This window comes from Helianthus annuus, chromosome 16 (assembly GCF_002127325.2).
Source record: "Helianthus annuus cultivar XRQ/B chromosome 16, HanXRQr2.0-SUNRISE, whole genome shotgun sequence".
Lineage (NCBI taxonomy): Eukaryota > Viridiplantae > Streptophyta > Magnoliopsida > Asterales > Asteraceae > Helianthus > Helianthus annuus.
The window spans coordinates 129,621,670-129,646,236 of record NC_035448.2 but is presented as its reverse complement, the minus strand read 5'-3'; the positions used below and the strand labels follow the sequence as shown (position 1 = coordinate 129,646,236).

At 36.1% G+C, this 24,567-nt stretch overlaps 2 protein-coding genes across 2 annotated transcripts; one reads left to right on the top strand and one right to left on the bottom strand.

The window, feature by feature from the left end:
• The first annotated feature begins 2,343 nt into the window (after positions 1-2,343).
• On the top strand, positions 2,344-8,874 carry LOC110904513 (protein Mpv17). The gene is made up of 6 exons (XM_022150353.2): positions 2,344-2,672; positions 7,062-7,214; positions 7,296-7,428; positions 7,521-7,560; positions 8,490-8,613; positions 8,688-8,874. Exons 1-5 carry the CDS (start codon positions 2,406-2,408, stop codon positions 8,575-8,577), a joined length of 681 nt encoding a protein of 226 aa, XP_022006045.1. The 5' UTR covers positions 2,344-2,405; the 3' UTR covers positions 8,578-8,613; positions 8,688-8,874.
• An 8,499-nt stretch (positions 8,875-17,373) lies between these two features.
• LOC110904516 (protein FAR1-RELATED SEQUENCE 5) lies at positions 17,374-22,111 on the bottom strand. The gene is made up of 2 exons (XM_022150356.2): positions 19,457-22,111; positions 17,374-17,869 (listed from the first exon to the last, which is right to left on the bottom strand). Exons 1-2 carry the CDS (start codon positions 21,656-21,658, stop codon positions 17,696-17,698), a joined length of 2,376 nt encoding a protein of 791 aa, XP_022006048.1. The 5' UTR covers positions 21,659-22,111; the 3' UTR covers positions 17,374-17,695.
• Between the last annotated feature and the right edge of the window lie 2,456 nt (positions 22,112-24,567).

Sequence of the window (24,567 nt, the reverse complement as noted above, 5' to 3'; positions counted from 1 at the left end):
ACCCTTTGTTTTTTCATCTTGCATTCGTCTCACAAGTGTCACATTATTTTTATCAACAATTTTGATTTTTTTATTATCAATTGGTGTGGTGTTCTGTTGATTCATATTTCCAATCTTTCATGGTTTATCGAAATCTACATTATATTTCCAACTTGAAAGGTTTACCGAAATCTACAAGTTCTATGAGCCATAACGATTTTGGAGTGAGGAGTTTGGTTATACTTATATTTGTTTTGATAGTTTTATTCTATTTATTTTCCCTATATTAATTAACAATTTTTGTCCCCCTCACAAATTCACTGTTCAACTTCTCTCTCACTACTCTCTCTCTCTCTTTCTCTAATTGGCTCTAACTACCACTTCCTACATCTTAATTCATTCACCTTTTTACTATTTTTTTCCTCTGTCACTCTCATACCACTTGGAAGCAATTTATCTTTCTCTCTTTCTCATTCCACCATGGGAGCAATTTTAGTAAAAAAAATTCTCAAATCAAATTGTCCCCTGATCCCCAAACCATCATCGTTGTCTAAAACATTGCAATACCCGCTTTTTCTCACATGTGAGTATGAGTATCCAACCATTAGATACACTACATCACTTGAGCCTAAAAAACAGGTGGTTTGAAATGGGGTGTAGAGAGATAAATTTTAGAGTCTGCTGCTTTTGGAGTACGTGGTAAACAGGTAGGATGAAGAAGAGGGGATGTGTGTTGTGTGTGAGAGAGAAAAGGAGGGGGCTTTCTACTTCCTGTCTCATTTTATAAAAATGCATTTCACTATATTAGCTTATGCATATATTATCAATGCAAATTGTAAATAATAACTATTTAAAAACCGATTTAGTTTTTATTAATAGCAAAAAAGTTTAACAACAGTACTCATGATTTCTTTTGGGTTTTCTATAAAGTATAGAAAAGATTGACATATATTATTATATCTGTTATTATTTTATTATATAAAAAGGGAAATTACATGGAGGATGATTAAAGTTAAAAACTTCTTTTATCAAAACAATTTTGTTTTGCACTTACTGTTCTGTTTAAGTTTATACATTAATTCCTTTATTATACTTTTCCAATACTTTTCCAATACATTATTAGATTATATTAATCACTTTTATTATCAAACCAGATTATAAGAGTAATAACAATATCTTCTTTCAAAAATATAAAAATTCGTTTTTGTATTTATATACATTTTGCAAGTTACCACGTCGTACTTACGTATGTGGTTAAACGCTTTTATATCTAATTTTTATTTTGGTTTATGGTCCCGTCGCAACACGCGGGTCCTAAATTCTCGCTTATATTTAAAGTATAAAATATAATAACAATAATAATAAAACCAATTGTATACAATTTTAAAAGACAAAGTCGGTGGGTTTTCCACTGGCTTTGCCTCCCTGCCCCCGTACATTTACGATGTTACAATTTTAGCCCCTTGACTTTGGTACCTTCAAAGTTTTATAAAATGGCAAATTTAGTCCCTAAGCCTTCTACTTTGAATTTCCAAAACCACTAACTCATCTTTCAAACTTTGCCAACACCAACCCTCTACTTTGGTTTTCCACCATCACCCCCTTGGCTCTTACACAGTTACGCTACCAACCCTCTTCTTTTACATTTTCACCAACACCACCTCATCTTTTACACATTTCCGCCACCACCTCTATACTTTTACACTTTGTCTTTTTTAGACTTTGTTTTTTACCCCTTGCACTATTACTCCATTTTTACACCCGCCCAACTTAAAAAAAAAATTGCAATTGTAACCCCTAGACTACAACTCATACTTTTGCAAATGTCAATGCATTGTGTTTTACGAAATGTCTTAGGCATTGTGTTTAACACTTCGTGTATACCTTTGTGTTTTACACTTTTTTTGTAATTGTCTTTTACGCATTGCGTTTTACGAATCGTGTTTTATCTTACTATATATTTCCACCCGTCACGCGCCGCCGCAACGTGCGGCGAGGAAAATACTAGCAGTAAAACAAACAAAAAAGTGATCAAATTTATTATTATTATTATATATAATTTGTTTATTATATATATAATTTGTTGACTCGCTATAAAACATTTGACTTTTGTTTCTCTCAACTTTTAACAGTTACACTTCTCAACTTTTAAATTTTTTTGTAAAATGTCATTTTGACCCCTTTCCCCCAAATAAGCAAGAAATTCTAGCTTATTGAAGTGTTTGGGAAATGTGTGTATGTGAGGCAATAAGTCAATAAGGAAGAAATTCTAGCTTATTGAAAAGGACTTATTATAAGTTACAAATAAGCTAAGCCAAACACCCTCTAATTTAAAAAAAAAAAGTCTATGTAAAAAAAAAAAAGAAAAATTACAAAACCCACTGACCACTACCATCTTTGTCTGCACAAATTAGAACCTCAGAATCATGGGGTCATTGGGCGGTGGCTTTAACGGCGGAATATGGGGAATGCGGCCGTTTGATTCAGAAAACGGAAGAAACAGACGGAACTCACCCAAATCATCATCCGAATCATCACAGGTTGCCGGAGAAAGAGGCGGATGGTTCCCTATGAAGCCAGCAGTGACAGCCGCCACTCTTGCCCTAACCGGTGACACCATTGCTCAGGTTCGAGAAAGATGGGTCAACTCCAAATCTCTCCAAAGTCAACACCCTTCTGATCATTCTAATCAGGTCACTCATCCAGTTAACTTTTGTTTTGATACTTAGTGACTGTATACTTGTATTGTATGCCATTGATAAGCACATCAACAAGATACGTTTGATATAGGATATAAGGAGGAAAGGGTAAATGGTGCAACCCGGCTGGCTCGATTATAAACTGAGCTGGCTCGGATTTAAAACCGAGCTGAAAATCGAAGCTCGGCTCGGCTTGGTTTTAAACCAAGCTGGCTCGGATTGGTTTGGCTTGATTTTAAAAAGAAAAATTAATATATGGCCCTCAAAATATTTAGTAGTCTAAAATATTATTCAACAGTTCAAAAGAACATATCCTAAATAAGTTCAACCTAATACATTACAAGTCAAAATCAAGTTCAACTAAACAAAATAAGTTTGAAGTTTCAACGAAATACAATATTAGTAATCAACCTTCAAATATGCCATAGATATCAAATTACACTCCTAAATACATGTAAATAATAATCAGTTTTTTGTAATATATTATAATGTATATAAAAATAAATATATTATAAGTAAAATAATTCGAGCTAAGCCGAGCTACCAAGTGAGCTAAACCGAGCCAATTCGCCTCGTTACGAGCCGAGCCGAGCTAGTCTCACTTTCTAACTGAGCTGAGCCGCCTCGGCTCAGTTTCAAACCGAGCCATATCGAGCAAGCTTCGAGCTGCAAGCTTTTTGGACGGCCCTACGCAAAGGGTGTGCCTTGGGCGTAGTCGCAACTCGCAAGGCACAAAAAAAGCGAAGGTCCAAGATAAGCAAGACACATAGCATAAAAAATACCATTTTTGGGGTTTTAGACATGTTTTAGGCTTGTTTAGGGCTGGTTTAGGCTGGTTCCAAGCCAATTTTGGATATTTCAGACCTATCTGCTCAAATTTGCTGAATTTTGCCGGAATCTGACCGAAATCTGGCCGGAATCTCGTACGAAGATTGCCAGAGGACCCGAATGGCAGTAAGGTGTTTTCCCTGCGCCTCGCCTTGCCTGAGGGGCCTAGGCGCATGCTCGAAGGGCTTTTGACAGCATAGCTTTCCATCCATCTATTCAATCAGTTCAATCAGTAAAGGGAAATTGGAATCTGCATAATAATAGACGAGACAAGGGAAGATGCCCCTTAAAGAACACAATTTTTAAGGTGCTAGAGAATAGGCAGGTTTTGAGTTAGAGGAATATAAAGATTTGGAATATCAGTCAGAAATCGAATAAGAGAAGCAAAGACGGGTTATAGACTTAGTAGAGTCGGTAATCATCTAGATGGGACACTTTTGCTTAAAGGTCAAAGGTCTCGTAGGATTTTCACATACTCAGAAATTAAGTTACAAGTGTCATGTGGGAGTTTCAAATCGGGTGGTGTACTAGTGACTCAAGTTAGCCATTCAAATGATTAGATTAAGCTTTGTCTTGTGCTGTTAGTAATCAGTACATTGTTATATAGCATTATAGCCACATCTGTAAAGAGGTAAGTTTAAATTAGAAGTTGAATAACACTCTAATGATTCTATTTTTTTTTTATTACAACTTACACATACAATACACGAGTTTTGCTGTACTCTTATTCACTCGTTCATTCATCTTGTCAAATAATCTTCTAACATGATGTTGTGCACTTGTGCTTAAATTCGAAACAAGGTGTAGTTGGTATTACAGACAAGAAAAAAATAGTCAAACCACAAATGCATTTTATCACTGACACATATATAGAGGCCGGTTATTGTACAATATCCCTTAACGTACATTACGTACGCGATTTGTGTTCAACATGCTATTTTGTAATTTTGGGGAGTCCGAGTTTATCAGCCATGCGAATTTATACATGTCCAGGTTTGTATAACATGCGATTATGGGGAGTCCGAATTTATCAGCCATGCGAATTTGTACATGTCCGGGTTTGTATAACATGCGATTATGACATGTCCGAGTTTGTGTATAACATGCTATTTCTAATCGCGTACGTAATGTACGTTAAGGCCAAATGTACGATACACTTTTTCCACATATATATAGGGGAAGGTTCGGTACAATAGTCCTTAACGTGCGAAGCCTACGCGAGTAAATTACCCATGTTATAAAAGTCAAACCCTAATCACGCATAAACGAAAAACCATAATCACGCATGAACAAAAACCATAATCACGCATGGTGACTATAATCATGCATGTGGTCAACAAAAAACAACAAAATCACGCATGAGTAAACCCTAATCACGCATGTTATATTCATAATTACACACGTTATGATTTTACTCGCGTACGCTTCGCACGTTAAGGACTTTTGTATTTTAAACTTTTTCTGTATATGTGTGTGTGCAGTGGCGGACCCAGAAATTTTTTCCTGGGGGTGCGGAATATTTTCAAAGATTTTAGACCTCTAGCTGTATAAAAATATCGGTTCATAGCGGGTTGGGTCGGATCATGTAAGACAAAAGAACATCAAACTAAAATTTATAAATCATCAAAACACGTCAAACATTATTACAAATTACAAACGTATTTAAAATTGTGCCATACAGGTTTTTTTTTTGAAATATATCCAAAATATCGTCTACAACAACAACAACAACCATACCCAGTAAAATCCCACAAATAGCAATAGCTACTTATAGGGTCTGGGGAGGGTGGGATGTAGACAGACCTTGCCTCTATCCATAAGGATAGAGAGGCTGCTTCCAGAGAGACCCTCGGCTCGACAACAAACAATAAACCAACACATCAAGTCAGAGAATATAGAATATAGAAATAAGAAGTCCCCCATACCAAGAGATTGATCCGAGTGACACAATATAATGTAAATCATGTTTAATAGCATGCATACAACATCATGTGGGCATAAACACAAGAAGACAATCACCGTAAAAGTCCCTTAAAGAGTAAGAAAAACCTACCTCCTTAAAATACACCTAAGACCTTACTGCAATATCTCCTAGAAGTCCTTAACCCTAATCCTACGCCTCCACGAAGTCCTATCTTGGACCATGTCCTCAGAAAGATGCAACTCTACTAAATCATGCCTAATCTGCTCATCCCATGTCAGTTTGGGTCTGCCTCTTCCTCTCCTCCCCTCAACAGTAAGAGTTTCCACTACTCTAACTGGTGCCGTCGTTTCCCTCCGCTTCACATGCCCAAACCATCTCAATCTCCCCTCCTTAATCTTCTCCGATATACTAGCCACTCCTAATCTTTCCCTAAAAACCTCATTTCTTATCCGATCTAACCTTGTGTGTCCACACATCCACCTCAGCATCCTCATCTCTGCTACCTCCATCTTGCGCGCTTGTGTCTTCTTGATAGCCCAACAGTCTGTTCCATATAGCATAGCGGGCCTGACTGCTACCCTATAAAATTTCCCCTTTAATTTAGTTGGGAACCTCCTATCACACAATACCCCACTGGCTGCCCTCCATCCAAAATATCGTCTAAAGATACTAAACACGCTATAAGTTCATTACATTCTTACTCATTGTTCCTAACACATATAATTTGCTCTATAAGTTCATAAAACAACACTAAACACGTAAACAAAATAAACAATCATGTTCCACCATTGCCCGTAACTTTCAATTATATTTTTAAACATTCAAGTCCTAATATTAAATGTTGATTACTTGTGTTGGTCCAACCTGAATTTTGGGTTTTCCGGTAAAAAAAACCACCAGGTCGTGAGCAGTGGCGTCAAGTCGCTTGGAGTTTTTTTGGGGGCGAGATTTGGAAATGGAATGGGTGGATGGGTTTGGGTTATTTTATTTAGTTCAAATTTCTTTAGGTTGGGTTTGTGCTTGTGTTAATAAAAGTTGATTGCAGATTGGCCTTTGATTGAATTAAATAATTAAGTGAATAAGTGGTTAATGATTATTTTTTTTCTAAGTGGGGCAGTTGAAAATTTTCAAGGGGTGCGGTCGGGATTTCGGGCGAAAAATAACACTAAAAAATACTTTTTCATGGGGTGCGCCCGCCCACCCTAGGCTTAGGGTGGGTACGCCCCTGTGTGTGTGTATGTGTATGTGTATAAAAAGATCCCATTTCTGATATGGATATTTATGCGAAGAGATGGTACGAAAAACTAGATACCTAAAGTGGGTCTGTGGGCTCGCACTAATAAACCATAATAATAATAAGTTAGGCAATGTGATCAAAATGGCAAGAAAAAGGAAAAGTCAGGGACCCAGAGGAGAAAAAAACTATTTGGACTAAAATGGTAATTTGGACAAAAACTCAGGGACTAAAATGGCAATTTACTCTATAATATATTATCCAGGAAAAGACTCCACAATCTGTTTGTATCTAGTCAACATAAAAAATTAACAATCTATCATGAACGTTTGAATTTGTAATTTGACTATTTTGCTTTTGAGATTTAAAAGTGGATGTAATGTATTATTATTATCAGGATGTCACATGGAGTCTGCTGGACCATAATTGGCTCCGAGCCCTGCGAATGGCTTCTTATGGGTTCCTTCTGTATGGGCCTGGTTCTTACGTCTGGTACCAGTATCTTGATCGTTGCATGCCAAAACAGACAGCACAGAACATTATAATGAAGGTTAAAACTAATTTTCCTTTTTACTGTTTAAATAAATTCATCCAGAGTGATAATAATTTAATCTATGATTTTAATTTGCAGGTTGTATTGAACCAAATTATACTTGGTCCATCTGTCATTGCTGTTGTTTTTGCATGGAATAATCTGTGGCAAGGGAAGCTTTCAGAGCTTCCGAATAAGTATCAGAAAGACGCTCTTCCTACATTACTTTTTGGTAACCACTTTACTTACACTTCAAAACTTGTTATTAATAATAAGTGATTAACAAACAGTTGGCCGTATGTTTAATTCCTCCAATTCTTGCAGGATTTAGATTCTGGATTCCCGTCAGCGTGATTAATTTCTGGTATATCTCTCTCTCTCTCTTCATCCATTTTGGTTTTGACTTTGCGTAGTTAAGTTAATCTATGCAGTGCACAAATATTACAGGGATAAGAAAATCTGAAGATGCAATGGCGGTCGTTTTTGGTCTTTCTTTTACAAAGTATTAAATAAAATACAGTTTTAGAAAGGCTAAAATAACTTTAGTTATTTAAGCTCCATGACCGCAAAGAAGAAAAAAAGACTACGGAGCATATCGTATGTGGTTATAGTTTGGATTAGTATAAAAAGGGTTGAGCGGGCCGGGTGGGTTGAGTAATGGGTCAGAACGGGTAATGTTTTGTGAGTTGAGTATCGGGTCAAAATGTTTCCTTTCTAAAAAAATTAAAATAAAACATATAGTATACTGTGTCAAATATGATTACCAAAATTGTTTTGGTTCAGTAATAATCCTTTCTATAAGATGATTTAAGATGTGTTGTTTATCAAAGATAAACTTTAGGTGACTTTCAACTTGTCGACGCCTTTTCTTTTAAGCCATCTTTTTCTTTTATTTTACCCTTTTGACCCTCTAAAGATAATACATAACATGAATCAACTCATTTATATGTACATTGCTCGGAATTGGCACATTAAAGTATGAATCATGAAACGACTTATGCTTCATAAGTTCTTTTAGGAATTCAGTTTTACATACACACACACATATATAAACAAACTCACATGTTCCCAGTCCCCTAGAATCTCCAAATCTTGGCATCAACTTTTGTCTGTTGAAATTTTAATTTACCTTAATGGAACCTTTCGGTTAAACAATAAATAATTTTATTTTCATGCACGGGTTAATCACGTGTGTAGTGTATAGTAGTGTATAAATTGTTTTTAGACCGGAGTCTCTTTGTATGAGACGGATCCTTGGATAAGTGATTAAAGCTGGTTTGGCATATGTTACAGGGCGATTCCTCTTCAAGCGCGTGTTGCTTTCATGTCCATGAATTCTATATTCTGGAATTTCTACTTGTCTTCTACTATAAGCAAGTGAAACTTTTCTTCTGCAAATTCTAGTCCTTAACAACAGGTATTTTTCCTATCAAAAACCGAAGCTGATAACTTCAATCAATCAAGATTTATCGTTTCACTTGTTTTCATCAGGTGAATGGTTGCGGTGCGGACTCAAAAGTGTTATATTCATCTTTGCTTGATTGGTTCTTTGGATGTTTAGACCATAACATTTCAAATTTTGATGTTTTTGAAAAAACCCAAGGTTCTCACACCAATGTTGATCTAGACAAACAAACCAATGAAATATATGGTCCAGAGCTTACTTGAGTGTCCAAAACAATGCTAGTCATGACATAATCACAAAAAAACTTAAATGTGTCACGGCATTGGTGGTGCAAAAGCGTCTCAATACGATAAAGAATACTATTTAATGGCGATTATCTCGAGGATCATAACTTAAAACAGAGTGGCTGCTGTACGTGCTACAAAAGATGCGTGTAAGTACAACTCTTGCTGGGTAACTGTGCTTTATCAGTTCTGGTCAACAAAGTCAAAGGCCCAAGGCAAAGTTTGTTGAATTGTTTGTCATTTGTATAACAAATGCAGATGGTATGTGACAAACGCATGAGCCACACAAAACGACTTGTGTGTCGATGTCACACCCACAACTTGAATAAACAAAAGCTTATACTCACTTAGAACCATGTTCCCTTCCCTCATCTTCGTTGACTTGTATTGTTTCTTTTTTAATTAGTATATATGACACATATAATTTCTGTATATGAGAATTAAGAATCAGGATTATAAACGGATTAGTAGGGGTGAGTAAGTTTAGGTCCGGACCGAAAATAACCGAGAATCGAACCGAAAATATACCTAACCCGACCCGAACCCAAGTACCTAGGTATTTAGATCGGTTCCATTTTTTCATATAAAATCGGGTCGGGTCGGTTCTCGGTTCTTTTCATGGTGAAACCCGACTTGGACCTATGGACCGAAACCGACCCTATATTTAGGGTAGTGAATCGGTTCTGTATTTTATGTTTGATCGGTACTCGGGTCAGGTAATGGTCGGGTAGGGTCGGGTTTTTCCTTTTGCTCACCCCTACGGATTAGACACTTGTCCCAGTGGAAGGGACAGGTTCACGTAACTGAGAGGTCTCGAGTTCGATCCGCGCAGATACTGGTTTGGGGCCGGTTGTTGGCATTTTTGGGATTTTTATTCATGAAACATATCATTTCTGCATAAGAGAATTAAGAATCAGGATTAAGAACCAGTTAGACACTTGTCCCAGTGAAAGGAACGGGTCCATGTAACTGAGAGGTCTCGAGCTCGATCCGTGCAACGTCTGTTTCATAAACAAAGACAATATGCAGATCAACAACATGAAGTTCAACTTCAAATGGACAGAAATGTCATGGAAGCTAGGTACAAAGATACTCAAGCAAATATCAAAGCCATTAAAGCTCATCTGCTTCAAACTACTGGCACTGCTCCTCCTTCAATCATCTTTGTTGAAAATCCTGATGATGTCAAAAAGTGGGAGAAAACTAAAGGGAAGAAGGGAAAAGAAGATGGTTTATACATGCAAGCAGATCGAATGTCCAAACTTGTGGTAGAAATCCCAAGACCAGATGGTTCCAAAAAGGTTGATGAGACTGAAAATGCATTTTCTGCATTAAAGGCAAACATGAAAGGATCTAAAAAGTTTGAGGAGAAGAAAGTTTTGATGGAAAAAGAAGAGCAGGGTACTTCTAAACCTAAAAGAAGACAGCCTACCAGAAAAGTAAGTCAACGCAAAACCACACCTTCCAAAACCACCAAACAAACTCCTCAAATTCCCAAAATGTGACACCCCAGGAAAACCAGGAAAACAATGCAACTTAACTAGCTTCCTCAGTAACCAGGTGCTAAATTTCGGGACGAAATTCTCTTACAGGGGGAGAATGTGACAACCCTCAAAATTTCATGTAATCCGTACAATTTATTAATGATAATTAAAGGGCTTGATGACTGTGCTGAATCATTTAACTGCTCTCTGATTACTATGATATACTTACATGTGTTTGTTAACGTACTTGGCTTGTGCTGAAAACTTGACTAAATGGTCCTAAATATTTTCCTATGTGTTAGGAATTAATTGTGTTACAAAAATATATGTATAAGACGCCTTACGGAATAATTAAACACTTTAACGAAACAGTATCCGACCGAACAACCGGACATTACCCGGGACGCCAAATATTTGTCAAACACATTATTTAATTATTTTTGGCTAGTCATGGTCCCCGTATGCCATAACACCCACCACAAATAAACTGACTAACAAGTGTAAGTTTATTACTTGGAATTTAACTACCTTGTTACATTTTAGTCACAATTTTTACACTAGACCCCCCCCCCCCAACCGTAAATCAGCCCCCATGGACCCCACCCAAGATCTTAACCATACTTCCAATCTCCTAACTAGATTATGATCTATTATTTTAATTGATTTAGCTTGTGAAAGTTGCCAAGATATATGAAACAATCTTTATAACTAGATTATGATCTATTATTTTAATTGATCTAGCTTGTGAAAGTTGCCAAGATATATGAAACAATCTTTATAACTAGATTATGATCTATTATTTTAATTGATTTAGCTTGTGAAAGTTGCCAAGATATATGAAACAATCTTTATAAGTATGGAACTCATGGATCCTCATCATCACAACAAATATCACACTCAACCTCACTACTCTCTCTCTCTCTCTCTCTATTCGGTTCCCCCAAACCGAACCCAACCCCCTCTCTCTTCACATCTTCATCTTCCATTTTTACAAGTCCCTTTTTAAACTTAGAAGGATTCAAGAAGGTAGCTACTTGTGGAGCTTCAAGAAGGGCTTTGTCTTGCTTGTTCTTCATCTTTTCTCATCATCCTCCTCAATAGATTCTACCCTAGCTATAAGCTAGTAGTAAGCTCTTGTTTAACCTTTGTTCATCTTATTTTATGGCTAACATTGTAGTATGATGCTTATGTTTACAACTAAAATGCAAGAACACTAAAAATATAAACATAAAGGTTACATGAAGTTTACTTGTATATGAAATGCTATTAGTTGATGTTGTCATGGGTATGTTGTTGGTTGGTTAATACATATATGATGATTGATCGTCGAACTCTTGATAAAATCCGTTGTTCGGACATGTGTTGATACAATATAGTAACATATTAAACTATAAAGAACATGCTGAATCACATTTCCAGCCGACTTCATCAGGCTGTAAACAGGTCATAAACTCAACGAAAAACTAATATTTCGAGTCTAAAATGTGATATTAGGAAATACGGTTCTAATGGCACCGGAATCATAATTTTTGGACTCCGTTTACTATTTTAAAAGCGTCTTTTCGTAACAGCAGTTAGAGCTGCAATTTTTCTGCTGAAAAAGTGCGTCTGGTTTTCTGTTATAACTTGTAATCTGTGTGGAGTCTGATCACGAAATTTATACCATAGTTGACCACCGATGTATTTGTAATTACCCCACTGGAATTTCGTAAATCGGACACTCGATGAATTTTAAATAAATTATCTCGTGGACTGTGGTCAGAAAAATATAAATCTGAGTTCAGTCCGGAATATGAATTTTTATAAAATATTGGTAATGAACCGGACCCCGATATTTTTACACAATAAAATTTGGAACGTTTAGGACATTCTGTAAAAATTTGGGAATTTTTGGAATAATTTAACTATTTTATTTAAATGTCCGAAAACAACCGGTTTTGAATATTAATGCTGAATTGATATAAGTTGTGACTTGCGTGTCTAAATGTCGAGTATGCTATCTGTGAATGATCTAACATGTTATATGTGTTACGTGCACTATCGTATGTATGCTTATGAGTGGGGAATGGATGGGAAATATATATATACGGGCATAAACAGTTAAAGTAATGCATGCTATGTGATAGATACGTGTAGGAACTTTGTGCTCTATTTGTAAGACACTAAATGACTAACTGTAAATCATACTAGGACGTGATTGACCGACCTTGACTGTTAGCGATATTTGAGAATCTAACCGAGCAAACCGAGGTGAGTTCACACTTTTCTACAAAGCGTGGTAAATTCTCGGTGGGAATGGGAATGGGTACAGGAATAGGGATTCCTCGTCCTTTGAGACGTGTTCAGGAATGTAAATTCCTCGTCCTGTTGGGACGTGTTAGACTTACTGGACTAGAACTCTATCAGCGAAGTCCCTCCCTTTTTGTATCGACTTAATCGCCGAGGCTATGGCGAGCGGGTCATTAGTTAATAGCGCTATTAGGTTTAACAAACCTCACACCGTGCCAGTCGGACGGGCGTGTACTAATGGACTATGGCACGTCGGTGGTGATAGAACACCGACGCTAGGGCACAATTGATTTTTGTTAGTAGTCGATATGATAAACGAGTCTGGTAGTTTAAAATACTGGGGTAGCTCCCCACGGCCAAAGAGCCGGGCTGGATAGCCAGGGAAGGTGGACATGGGATGGTTAACAAATAAACGTTTTCGAACTATGGGGTAACCCCCACGGCTGGATAGCCGAATGAGATTAAACTATGTTTTTGGAAACAACGCTAAAATGGACAACCAACCGTGAACTCACTCAACTTTGTTGTTGACTCGTTATTACATGCTTTGCAGGTCATTAAATGCTATGGAGCTTGCATATGGAGGTGGTCGTTGTGGGATGCGAACTGATATGTCTCGTATTTAATAAATAAACTTTATGAACTTATTAAACCTACGTTTTGGACTTTAAACTTATGAACTGCGAACTTATGTTTTGAACTTTATGTTTTATGCTTCCGCTGTTAAACTAAAATCGGATTACTTCCTATTGGTCACCAATCGTATTGTGTTTGGTTTTATTTACTTGATTATGTTGTTCAATATGATTCGTGGCTCGATCCTGGTCACGTCACGCCTCCAAGCGGTGGTACTCCGCATGGTGGATTTTGGGGGTGTGACACAAAATTTCCTGTCATCAAACCTCCAAACCAACAGATGTTAAAACTCATGTTGTATCAACAGTTGTTGGTACTTCAGTTGTTTCAACAGATGTTATCTCAACAACTGTCATCACTACTACATCAACCCACAGTCAATCCACTGTCATGCCAAAAACAATATCACTATCACAAAATCCAGCTGCCAAAAAGCAGAAAACAACAATTGACACATCAACTGTTGTAGTTACCACAATGGTTGGAAAACCAGTTGTTTCAACAGGTGTTAATCAGATACCAACTACTTCAATCTCTGCCACTGAATCCATAAATACACCACCAACTTCTCGAAAGCACAAAAGGAGAAAGATAACAAACAATGTAGTGGAAGATGACACTTCCCCAACTCTAACATCTACACAACCACTGTCCCTTGTCACCATTCGAAACCCTGTTCCATTATCTTCAATTTAATTCATCAATCAAAACACTGCCATTGACCCTGCAGGAGTACAATATCCTCTAGATCTTCCAGCAGTCAGGGAGGAAATCAAATCCTTCTACTCTGAAGATGATCCTGAAAAGAGGAAACTCCCATCTGTTCAAGGTTATCCTTTGCCAAGAAATATAGAAGAATATCTCAAAATAAAGGCCCAACAAGCAGAGGATATATCTAAAAGAGATACAGAGAGAAAGTCTGACAAAGAGATTCAAACAAATTATCAATATCTGCTCAGTAAAGTTAGAACTTTAGAGCAGTTCTCAAAAGTCTTTTGTCAGAAATTATCAGAAAAATATGATGAAAGCATGAGAAATTACTATCTTGAATACATAATAGCATACAAGAAGTACATGGCAGAAAAGTATCAATACAAAGAATGGACCATCCGTGAACTGCAAGAGGAGACAGTCAGAATTCAAAAGATGATTCAAGACAACATAAAGCAAACTCCTCCAGTTTGGGCCAATTACAAGAAAAATGTACCAGAAAGGACCTTGAAACTGAAAAGAATGAAAGAAGAGCTGATAACTGCTGATTATGGGTCAAGAAAGCAGGTTACAAGGTGGAGAGAAGAAAAGGTGTTTGCTACCTACAAAAAGTTGGAAGAGTTAAGGAAGAGAGATCCCACTGCTCCAAAAAAGCCCGATTATCCGGAAGCAGTGGTTCCAGTCAAACAACAAAAATTGCCAATCAGGAGACCCACTGCTCCACATACTAGCATCCTTTATCAAATAAGTAAAGAAAAGCAGATGGATGAATTAACAAAAGAAGACAAGGCCCAAGAAGATAACATCATCAAAATGGTTTTTCAGACATTTACATAAGAGAAACAAGACTCAGCAGAATCTAAACTTTAAGTTTTTATACTCTAAAATTTAAGTATTTACTGACTGACTTATTTATTTATTTTATTTATAATTCTATATAAATATAACTATAATCATCGTTTATATTTGTTATGCATGGTTTTCTAAGAAACCACTCGTGTTTGCACAATCTAAACTTTAAGTTTGTTAGACATCTTTTATTAAGTTTGTTAAAATCTTTTATATTTACTTGTATAGTTTTCTTTTAGCTATAATAAATAACACGTTTTGGTAAAATATCTATACACATATCTATATGTTCTGTCAATATTTGTTATGCATGGTTTTCTAATAAACGACCCGTGTTTGCACACGGGTCTTACCGTTAGTACTATATAATAAAAGAAACCATATAAGGAACACATGTCATTGTATGGAGTAATCTTCATGAGATTTTTCCACCTAAAATATAATATTATTAATTAATATTAATATAAGGATAATTATTTAGATAAATATATGATAATTAATTTGATAAATATATATTCTATTTATTTAAATCTTATTTTTCAAATTTCAAGATTTCAAATATATTAATAAATCTCTAGATTATAACGTTTTTTCACAACATCAATAAAGCTAAAAATATTAAAAAAATGTATACTATGCATCACCATCCAATGAAGATTTATAAACACTTGATATCCAGAACATATCATATGTTACAATTAATGACACCTCAAGCCAACTAATCAAAACAATTATCGTGTGTTTTTATATATTTTTTGTAACAATTAGAAGAGGGGAAAAGCCCTACGCATTAAAGAGATGAATGATTAGAATTACAGATTACAAATTGTAAAATAAAGAAAAAACTAGAAACAAAAACTTACATAGATTGAAGGCACCATCAAAATATATGAATGTAAACTAGGTTGGAACCCCGTGTATTACACGAACTGAATAAATACAATTTGATATGCTAAGTAATAAAAAATTACATTTTTAAAAACCAATGCATTGCATGGATTGAATAAACAAAGAGATGCATGATTATTTAGATGTATTTTTAGCTAAAAGAACACATAAAAATACACAAGAATAGTATATGTCATGTAAATAAGTGAGGAATTTGGAACAGAATGCTTCCCTGTAACGAAATCATTTGTTTTTTTATGCTATAACTTTTTCTTGTTATCACGAAAACCAAACTTTGTATTAAAATTAGGTTTATTCAACCCGTGTAATACATAGGGTTTTTTTAAAAAATAACTTTCTTTATACATTACTATACAAAATTACATTTATTTAACCCATGTATTACACAAGATTTTTAAAGATATAACTTTTTTTTTTTATTATTTGGTATATAAATACATTTGTTAAATCCATACAATACACGAGTTTTTTTAAGGATATATTATTTTTATTTTTTAGTATATAAAATTATATTTAGTAAACTCGTGTAATACATGGGGTTCTAATCTAGTACTTTATTATAATAACGCACCGTCTAATTTAGCGACAAAAAGACATCCTATAAAATGATACATCTCAGCAACTTACATTTGATCAAACCAAAAAACAAACGCCAAATACTACTAAATACCACCCACTGTAAAACACCAACAAATAAACTGAATGATTTGTTATCAGAGGGAAGTACCTCAGAAAAGATTTTGCTGCATGAGATGGACAAAATTTCAGGAAAAAGATACTGATGCCAGTCATATGGCATTTTGTATTTTTTGTTCTTGAAGAGGGTTTGGATGAGGAGAAGAGGTCAATGACAATGAAGAGTGGGTTCACTATAAAGATGAAGATCCAGATAAAGAAAAAACGAAAAAACCCACTCATACGCCATAGATCTATGTCCCGAAACATCCACACAAAAACACAGTTCAACAGACGAGCAAGCAAAAAAAATCAAACCCATGGGTTTGTTAAGTTTTACATAAAACATCATATATTTGATGACAGTTCTTGTACTATTAGAGAAGAGAGAGAGTGATGACACTGAAAACTGGGAAAAGAGATCCGATTAGGATTTGTAATTTATTTCCTTCCCTTGTATTTTTTTTCCTATGGTTGAAATATAATTTAACAATAGTAAAACGCCAAGATACCACAAACGCCAAAATGTTTATAAAAAATAACAGATCAATAAGCCAACTTGTTTAAACGTATTGGAAAACGCCATTCAAATAGATTTCCTGCCCCCTGGGTTCCTTTGGCATACGCTGTGAATAACGCCATAAACGCCAAAATGTTGATACAATGGAACCATTAAAACGCCATTAATTATTGAATTTGGTTAACGCAAAAAATATCAAAAACCAAAAATTAAAACAACATTGGGAAAAAGCGGAACAGGAAAAGCAGAAGATGAAAGCCCCTCCGCCCTTTTCTAAGCGGCGGGACATGTGTTGGTCCAGGAAGCATTCTCACACTTTTGATCGTTTTCTCCTTATAATATTATTTGGCTTGACCATGGTGAATACATTAACTTATCTAAACAGTAATACTGGAAGTATTATTTGGATTGAACGTTAAACACAAAACAATAGTATATGCAATATCATATGAGTTGAACAGGCTTTAACATATGCCACAACAATAAATGAACCCTACCTCATTTATTTTTGGCATTATGCCGCAACAAATCATTAAAGTTGTAAGTATTATATAACAAGTAACGAAGCTATACATACATACATGCATACATCCATACATACATATATGCATGTATATATGTATGTAATAATGTAAGTATGTTGGGCATCCAATAATCCTTTGAAGGTAGAAACAGCCAGCAAAAAGAGCCCCTGGTACTATGAAAAAAGATATACTATAACATGTTCAAACCAAGCTTTACAAGCAATCTTTCATGCTATACCTCATGATCTGGACTTTAAGTGATAGCTGCTGTTTATGATCTTCAATGTCTCTTAATACTGAAAGCAGATTGTTCCTATAAACTTCACATTTGCGCCTAGCACAATCCAGCTCATTGTTAAGTTGTTCGATCTTCCTGTCCTTCTCATCCTGCACAAAACCAAACAACTAATGATCATAATCATGTTTAGTTTATGAACAGCCATGCACCTTTATAAGAATATACATGCTTAAATGTTAATAAACATATAATTTTAGCTTGTAGATTTCAGGATTTTTGTTTCAGATCATTGTGTCTTTTTATTTGGCATCGTCACTGTGTCTTTTTTGCGATTCATTGTACCTTTTTTCCTCGGCATTGTGTTATATTGCTCGGCAAGTCGGCATCGTGCTATATTTTGTTCGGCATTGTGTTATATTTTGTGATCCATTATGTCTTTGTACACTTCCTAGATTTAACGGGTTGTGTAGGATAACTCAACTCTGCAACTACATCCAAACCTCAAGGTTTTCTTTAGCAGATGCACTTTATAAACATTCCAGAAATCACTAAGCTAACCCAAATACTGTGACGGTTAACCTCCTTTTCCTAGTGAAGGCATGGCTAAGACTAAGTTAATCTCCCTTATACTGCCAACCCTAGAAATCATTTTTGAATCTTGAGTGATGTAACTGTATTTCTTTCCTGACTACTTTCTTGAAACCTTGGTATCGACCCTACCTTTGGTGCCACTAACCAAGTAATCAACAGGGTCAAATTCGCAGCTACTTTTGGTTGCTCTCATACTCCTCATTTCTTTTGCTATATGGGAGTTTGAAAATGAAAGATGGGGTTGTATAAGGGCTAAGGCACTCTTCAAACTAACAAACTTATAACTGCCAAAAAAGTGGGTTGATCCGCACACAGTTTATTTGTCCATTTTTTTCTGACTCTAGGTTTTGAATTGCGTGATGCGCTCCGATGTGTTTGGTCCAAAAATCTGATGCGTGATGCGAGCGCATCATGTATGCGATGCGCTCTTTATCAAAAAGAAAGTAAAAAAAATAATTATACATAACTGCTTACAAAAACATACTTAAATTAAAGAAAAAAACTCACATAATAAGAAGATAAAGAGTTGTGCTTTTTGGTTCAAATCAAGCATACTAAAATATTTATAGAACCACAAATTAATCTTTAGGAACCATAATGGTCCAAATCAAGCTACTAAGATATTAATTATTGAAAACACCCAACCCAATTCAAAAACTCTGAAAAAAAAACAGAAAATGTTGCATTATGCAAAATCGCAGCAATATCCTCACATCACGTAAACGCAATGCAACAACTGTGGCGATGCGCTCTCATCAGTGCAACGGGCGCATCACACATTATGCACATATAACGCATGCATTTTAAAACCAAGCTAAAAGTAGATAATATATTCCAAATTATTATAAAAAAAGCACTTTAGGACAGTTGAATTTGCTTTGGTTAGCCTTTGGCATCATTTAAACTGTTTAACCCATTTCCTTTCTAACTATTTTTCTAAACGGCAAAAGAATAACTGAAATGTTTTCCTTTTTAACTAAATATCCAATGTTTTCCAATCGATTTGCTATCAAACTTATATAACCAATAAAATGAACCCTATTCACATAAAAGGGTCAAAATTACTCACTACAGAGATGATTTGGATCAGCTGAATTTAAGATTTAAAGTACAACAAGCAACTGGAAAGCTACGATGAAACTAACCTCTGATATATTCTGGTCCGAACTTCCATGATGATTTACAGTATTCCTTTTTGGCAACGTTCCGTTACTTCTTGAATCGTCCCTGCTACGCCCGTTAATCAAAACCGCTCTTCCTTCATTTTTTGCAGCCATGGAAATTTTACTTGCAGCTTCTTCCAATGCAGCCATGGCTACATTGTATGTGTCGACAGATTCAGCCCCTTCTTCTACAAATTTAAAAGCCTCGTGTCTAAGTGTATTATATCTGACAGTATGCGACTCCAGATAACTAGAAAACGCATCATTAACTCGTTCTTCAAGTATAACACTGCTCTTGGCGTTGACCGTCCATCGCTTTAAAATGTAACCAGAAGGAAGAGTAAGAACATTTGTCACTCTGAAAACCGCCAACACATGTCTACATAGAAGCCCTGAAAATTCAAACATACAGCAGCTGCAAGTAGCTCTCATTTCCAGAACATTGAAGCTAACACGGTAGCATTTGTTGTCCTCCCCGAATTTCGATACTTGATACATTGTGACCTCACCGTCATCCTCGACTTTTGATGCCATAAGAGTAAGTGTCCCAACTAACTCTTCTTGAAATCTCAAAAATATCTTTCTTGTGTAAAGTTCAGATGCTTGTTTCTCCATCGGGGAAGGAGTCCGCAAAGGAGGGAGCGTGTTCATCGTATCGTAATCCGCTTTAACTTCTTTCTCGTTACGGCTCTCTAATGCTTTCTCATACAGTTTAACAAACTGGTTTAAAGTAGTTGACGCATTTACATATCCATCAAAATAAGAGTTCATGCTATCGCTGCGTTGCGTTATAGACATTTCGGCGAAGAATGTATCACGCAAATACACAGGGACCCATTGTCTGCGTGAGGAGTATATCGCTTGAAGCCATTCGTGATCCCTGAGATCGTATTTATCAACAAGTAGCAACCAACAGGCTTCGAATTCATCAACTGAATCGGATAAATTCACACATTTATGGAAGTCCGCTTCGAAATTCGGATACTGAAGAAACACATGGGATAGCTTCTCCTGGCACTTTTTGAAAATGTGCCACTTGCAGAAGCGATGTCGGGTGTCGGGAAAAACATGCATAATGGCTGACCGTATGATCGTGTCATGATCTGTCGTGATTGACACTGGGGGGCGACCAGACATTGCTGAAACCCAAGTCTTAAACAGCCATACGAATGACGATTCAGTTTCGTTTAAGAGAAACGCACAGCCGAATAACACAGGCTGCCCATGATGATTGATCCCGGTAAAAGGTGCAAAAGGCAAACGGTATCTGTTTGATCTGTAAGTGGTGTCGAATGTGACAGTATCCCCAAAGTACATGTAGTTCTCCCTTGCCTTCGCATCAGCCCAGAAAACGTTACCCGTGCACTGTTCATCGTCCCCCTGGACCGCATAGAAAAATGACGGATTGTCGGCATGCATTTGCCTCAGATAATCAAGAAGAAGCTGTATATCTCCTTCTAAACTCCTTTGGCGATTATTCCTCATGTAGTTTCTACAATCTACCTCTGTGAATCCAACTTTACTAATGCCACCATACTCTTTAATCAAAGCCGACATTATCCTCCGGGGCCCCATCCCTGCAGCCTGCAAAGTATCAATCAAAGTCTTGGCGGGACCCGAGATTTGGCGGTGGGAACGTAAACAATGAACCTGGTCCGGTGGAACCAGCTCGTGGTTATGCTCTTTAACAAACGTTGACACAACCCACTTCCCCGAATCTTGAATCTTAACGGACATCGACGCTTTACAACCTACACGAGTGACAGTACGTGGGCGTTTAATCTCTCTATACTTCGTCCGCTTCTCATTTAAGTTACGAAACCCTTCTTTGGCACAAACAAAGGACCTCTGTATGATAGCACCATCCTTCCTAGACCTGCGAGACGAACTAACACGAGTACTGAACCCCACACGACGAGCATACGAGTTATAAAAACCCTTGGCAGCCTCTTCCGACTCAAACTCCATCCCTTCACATGGTTCAAGATCTAAATCCCTTTGAGAAACGTAACTCAAATTATCCATGAAAAAACCGCCACTCCCACTCCCACTCCCGGTCATTCCTCCCAGATTAATCCCGGCAGTCGGTGAATCATCGGTTAAGTCCTCATCATCAATAATAGCTACAGATTCATCTCCACCTCCCCCAATCCCAATGTCAAATTCAATCACCTCGTTTTCCATATTAAATCTAGGTCAAATCCAAACCTAATTATATATCTATTTCAATTGTAAGCAAGGCATTCAAACAACCACTTGCAGTCTATTTCAAACCATAAACAACAAAAATCATAACATAAACATTTGCACACCTTCATGTGTCAATCTGCTTCGTATAACAACACATGAATTGAACAATGAACAATTGAAGATCGAATTAGGGTTTATGCTAACGTAAACTGCCGAAAACGAAGATATTACTGACAAAATCGCTTTTGGAATCGGTGATTGCGGATCTTCTGGTGGTCCTGCCGCTCGAATTCGTTGATTGTGGATGTTTTTGGTGTTGAATTTGTTGGTGAATTGATGGAAAACGAAACCAGAGGTGAATGCAGGGGAATAAGGGTTCGAGCCTTCTGAGTGTGTTGTGTGAGATGGATGGAACCTAGGGAGTAAGTAGGGTACTACTTCACACAATGTAGTGTGGTGGTTTTATGGTTAGATTGTCATATAAAGTTTTTACTATTTATGTATTTATGGTATTTATTCATGTGTTGTTGCTAAGATTAGATGATTAGGGTAAAGGGGGAAGGTTGAAATGAAAACCACTAGTTATTGTGAAAACTAGAAAACTAACTAAAACCCACTAAAAAGGAGGGGGGAAGACTTTTAATGAAGGAGGGGTAAAATTGGAACAAAAAATATATAACTTTTCAAACATTTCTCATTTCTCCATACGTTATCATTTTAAAACAAAAATGACACCATAAGATCACAAATTTTCTTATCTTTCATTCAAGTATATTCGAGCATATTTTTTATGACATAAAAAAAGATTTATGGTGTCGTCTTGTTTTCAATACTATTATTATAGTAGTGCACATGTGCAATATAACATGTACTACAATGTGCATTACATGCTTAAAATTAGCTTTTTGAGTCTAGTTTAGCTTTTAGGGTTAGTTTTTTTGGAGGTTTAGGATTAGGATTAGGTTTTTGGGTGTGGGGGGAGGGGGTTTAGGTTTTTGGGGGGTGGGGGTGGGGGGGTTAGGTTTTTTTCGGGTTTATGTTTAGGGTTTAGTTTTAGGTTTTCGGGAGGGTGGGGGTGGGGGGGGGTTAGGCTTTTGGTGGGAGGGTGAATTTAGGTTTTTTTTTTTTTTTTTTTTTTTGGGGGGGGGGGGGGTGGGGGTGTCGGTGGGGGGTGGGTTAAGTGGTTTAGGCTTTCCGTATTAGTGCACATGTGCAGTACAACCAAAAAAAAATTTTTTTTTTTTGAAATTTTCTTTTCATATATAAAAAGTAGCGATTTTTCTAAAAAAAAATTTTGTATGTTTTTTAGGTTTTTTTAGTTAGTTTTCGAGTTTTCACAATAAAAGTGGTTTTTATTTGAACCATCCCCTAGGGTAAAGTTCTTGTACAAATAATTTTAATATACTAAACATATAAATTGGAGGAAAACTCAAAAATACGAGGTGACATTTTTGTAATTATCAATAACTATCAAAGTTACTCTACAAATATACCTAAAAAACCTAAAAAAAACCTAACCCCCCACCCCCCACCCAAGCTAAAATGCTAAAAACTAAACCCCCAAAAAACCTAAAAAAATCTAAAAAGAAAAAAAAAACACACACAAATTATTATTTTTTTAACATTTTTATTAAAAAATCGCTACTTTTAGTAGAAAAAAAATTTTCTAACAAAATGTAGCGATTTTTTAATAAAAAATGTTAAAAACATTTTTGTGTTTTTTAGGTATTTTTGGTTGAGTTCACATTTGTATAGTAACTTTGATAGTTAGTGGTAATTACAAAAATGTCACCTTGTCTTTTTGAGTTTTCCTTTAGTATGTTAAGATTATTTGTATTTGATCTTTTTGCCTAGATGATTATGTAATAAATATATAATATATAGTTTTAGTGAGTTATTCATTAGTGTATACCTTAGTTGATTTGAATGAGTCAAGATTGATATGGGATGTCTATCTATGGTTTGTAATCGGAGTTGATCAAGTGTGTGTATGTATGTTGTTATGGATATGTCATATCTGTCATAATGTAATGGCGGAAGCATAGATGTAAGGTATTGGATTGGCTGATCTGAGAATACTGAAATCCGTTTTTGATTTTTTTTTTTTATTTGTAAAGTTGCATGTGAAAGGTTTTATAATTTTTTCAAGTATCGAGGATTGTAGCATTACTTTGATGTGAATGAGACATCGTCTCATAGAGTGAGTTATGCGTAAAATAAAAAAGCACAAACTATCATGATAGGTATGAAGTGGTATGCTTTAGGTCTGCAGTATTAAAGAGTTTCGATTCAATTTGGTTGACTGGGTTCATAGTCAGACCAGGTCTGGATTTCCCTCTTCATTTTTCGCAACATAGCAATATAGGTCAATCGAGTTCATGGTTGGACCGAGTAGCACTCTACTTTCTCTCCTTTCTTAGACGACCATAGAAAAGGCAAAAGAATAATGTATTGATGCTCATGTACCTCTCGCTTCTGCATTGGTGGTGTGTGCGGTTATGGTGTCACTTGAGATAGAAAAACAAATATATGAGATGACAATGAGGAGAGAGGTACATGGACAATCTTAGATAGACGTTGGCTTAGATGTAAATTGGAATGGAGACTTTCAGTATTTAAATAATTAACATTGAAGTTAGGATATAAAATATCTATGAATACAAAATCTAATCATAGAAATGAGCAAAACTTTATGAATGAGTTGTAATGAACATGTTGGATGTGTTATAAACTAGTAGATGCCCCGCCCGAGTTGCGGGGCAATGGTCGAATAATTCTCAATCAATTAAAAAAATACTACTATAATTTTGCTATGAAAAAAAACGATGATAAGACCGTAGTTTTTGGCTCAGGGCAAAACTGTAATTTTTCAGGACTAATGAGCCAGTGTTAGGCAGCTAGAG

Excerpts from the sequence above, each read along its gene's own strand:
- LOC110904513 (XM_022150353.2), top strand. The coding sequence starts at position 2,406 with ATGGGGTCATTGGGCGGTGGCTTTAACGGCGGAATATGGGGAATGCGG. Across the intron at positions 2,673-7,061 it reads CTTCTGATCATTCTAATCAG|GATGTCACATGGAGTCTGCT; the intron begins GTCACTCATCCA and ends TATTATTATCAG. Across the intron at positions 7,561-8,489 it reads GTCAGCGTGATTAATTTCTG|GGCGATTCCTCTTCAAGCGC; the intron begins GTATATCTCTCT and ends CATATGTTACAG.
- LOC110904516 (XM_022150356.2), bottom strand. The coding sequence starts at position 21,658 with ATGGAAAACGAGGTGATTGAATTTGACATTGGGATTGGGGGAGGTGGA. Across the intron at positions 17,870-19,456 it reads CGGACCAGAATATATCAGAG|GATGAGAAGGACAGGAAGAT; the intron begins GTTAGTTTCATC and ends GGTTTTGTGCAG.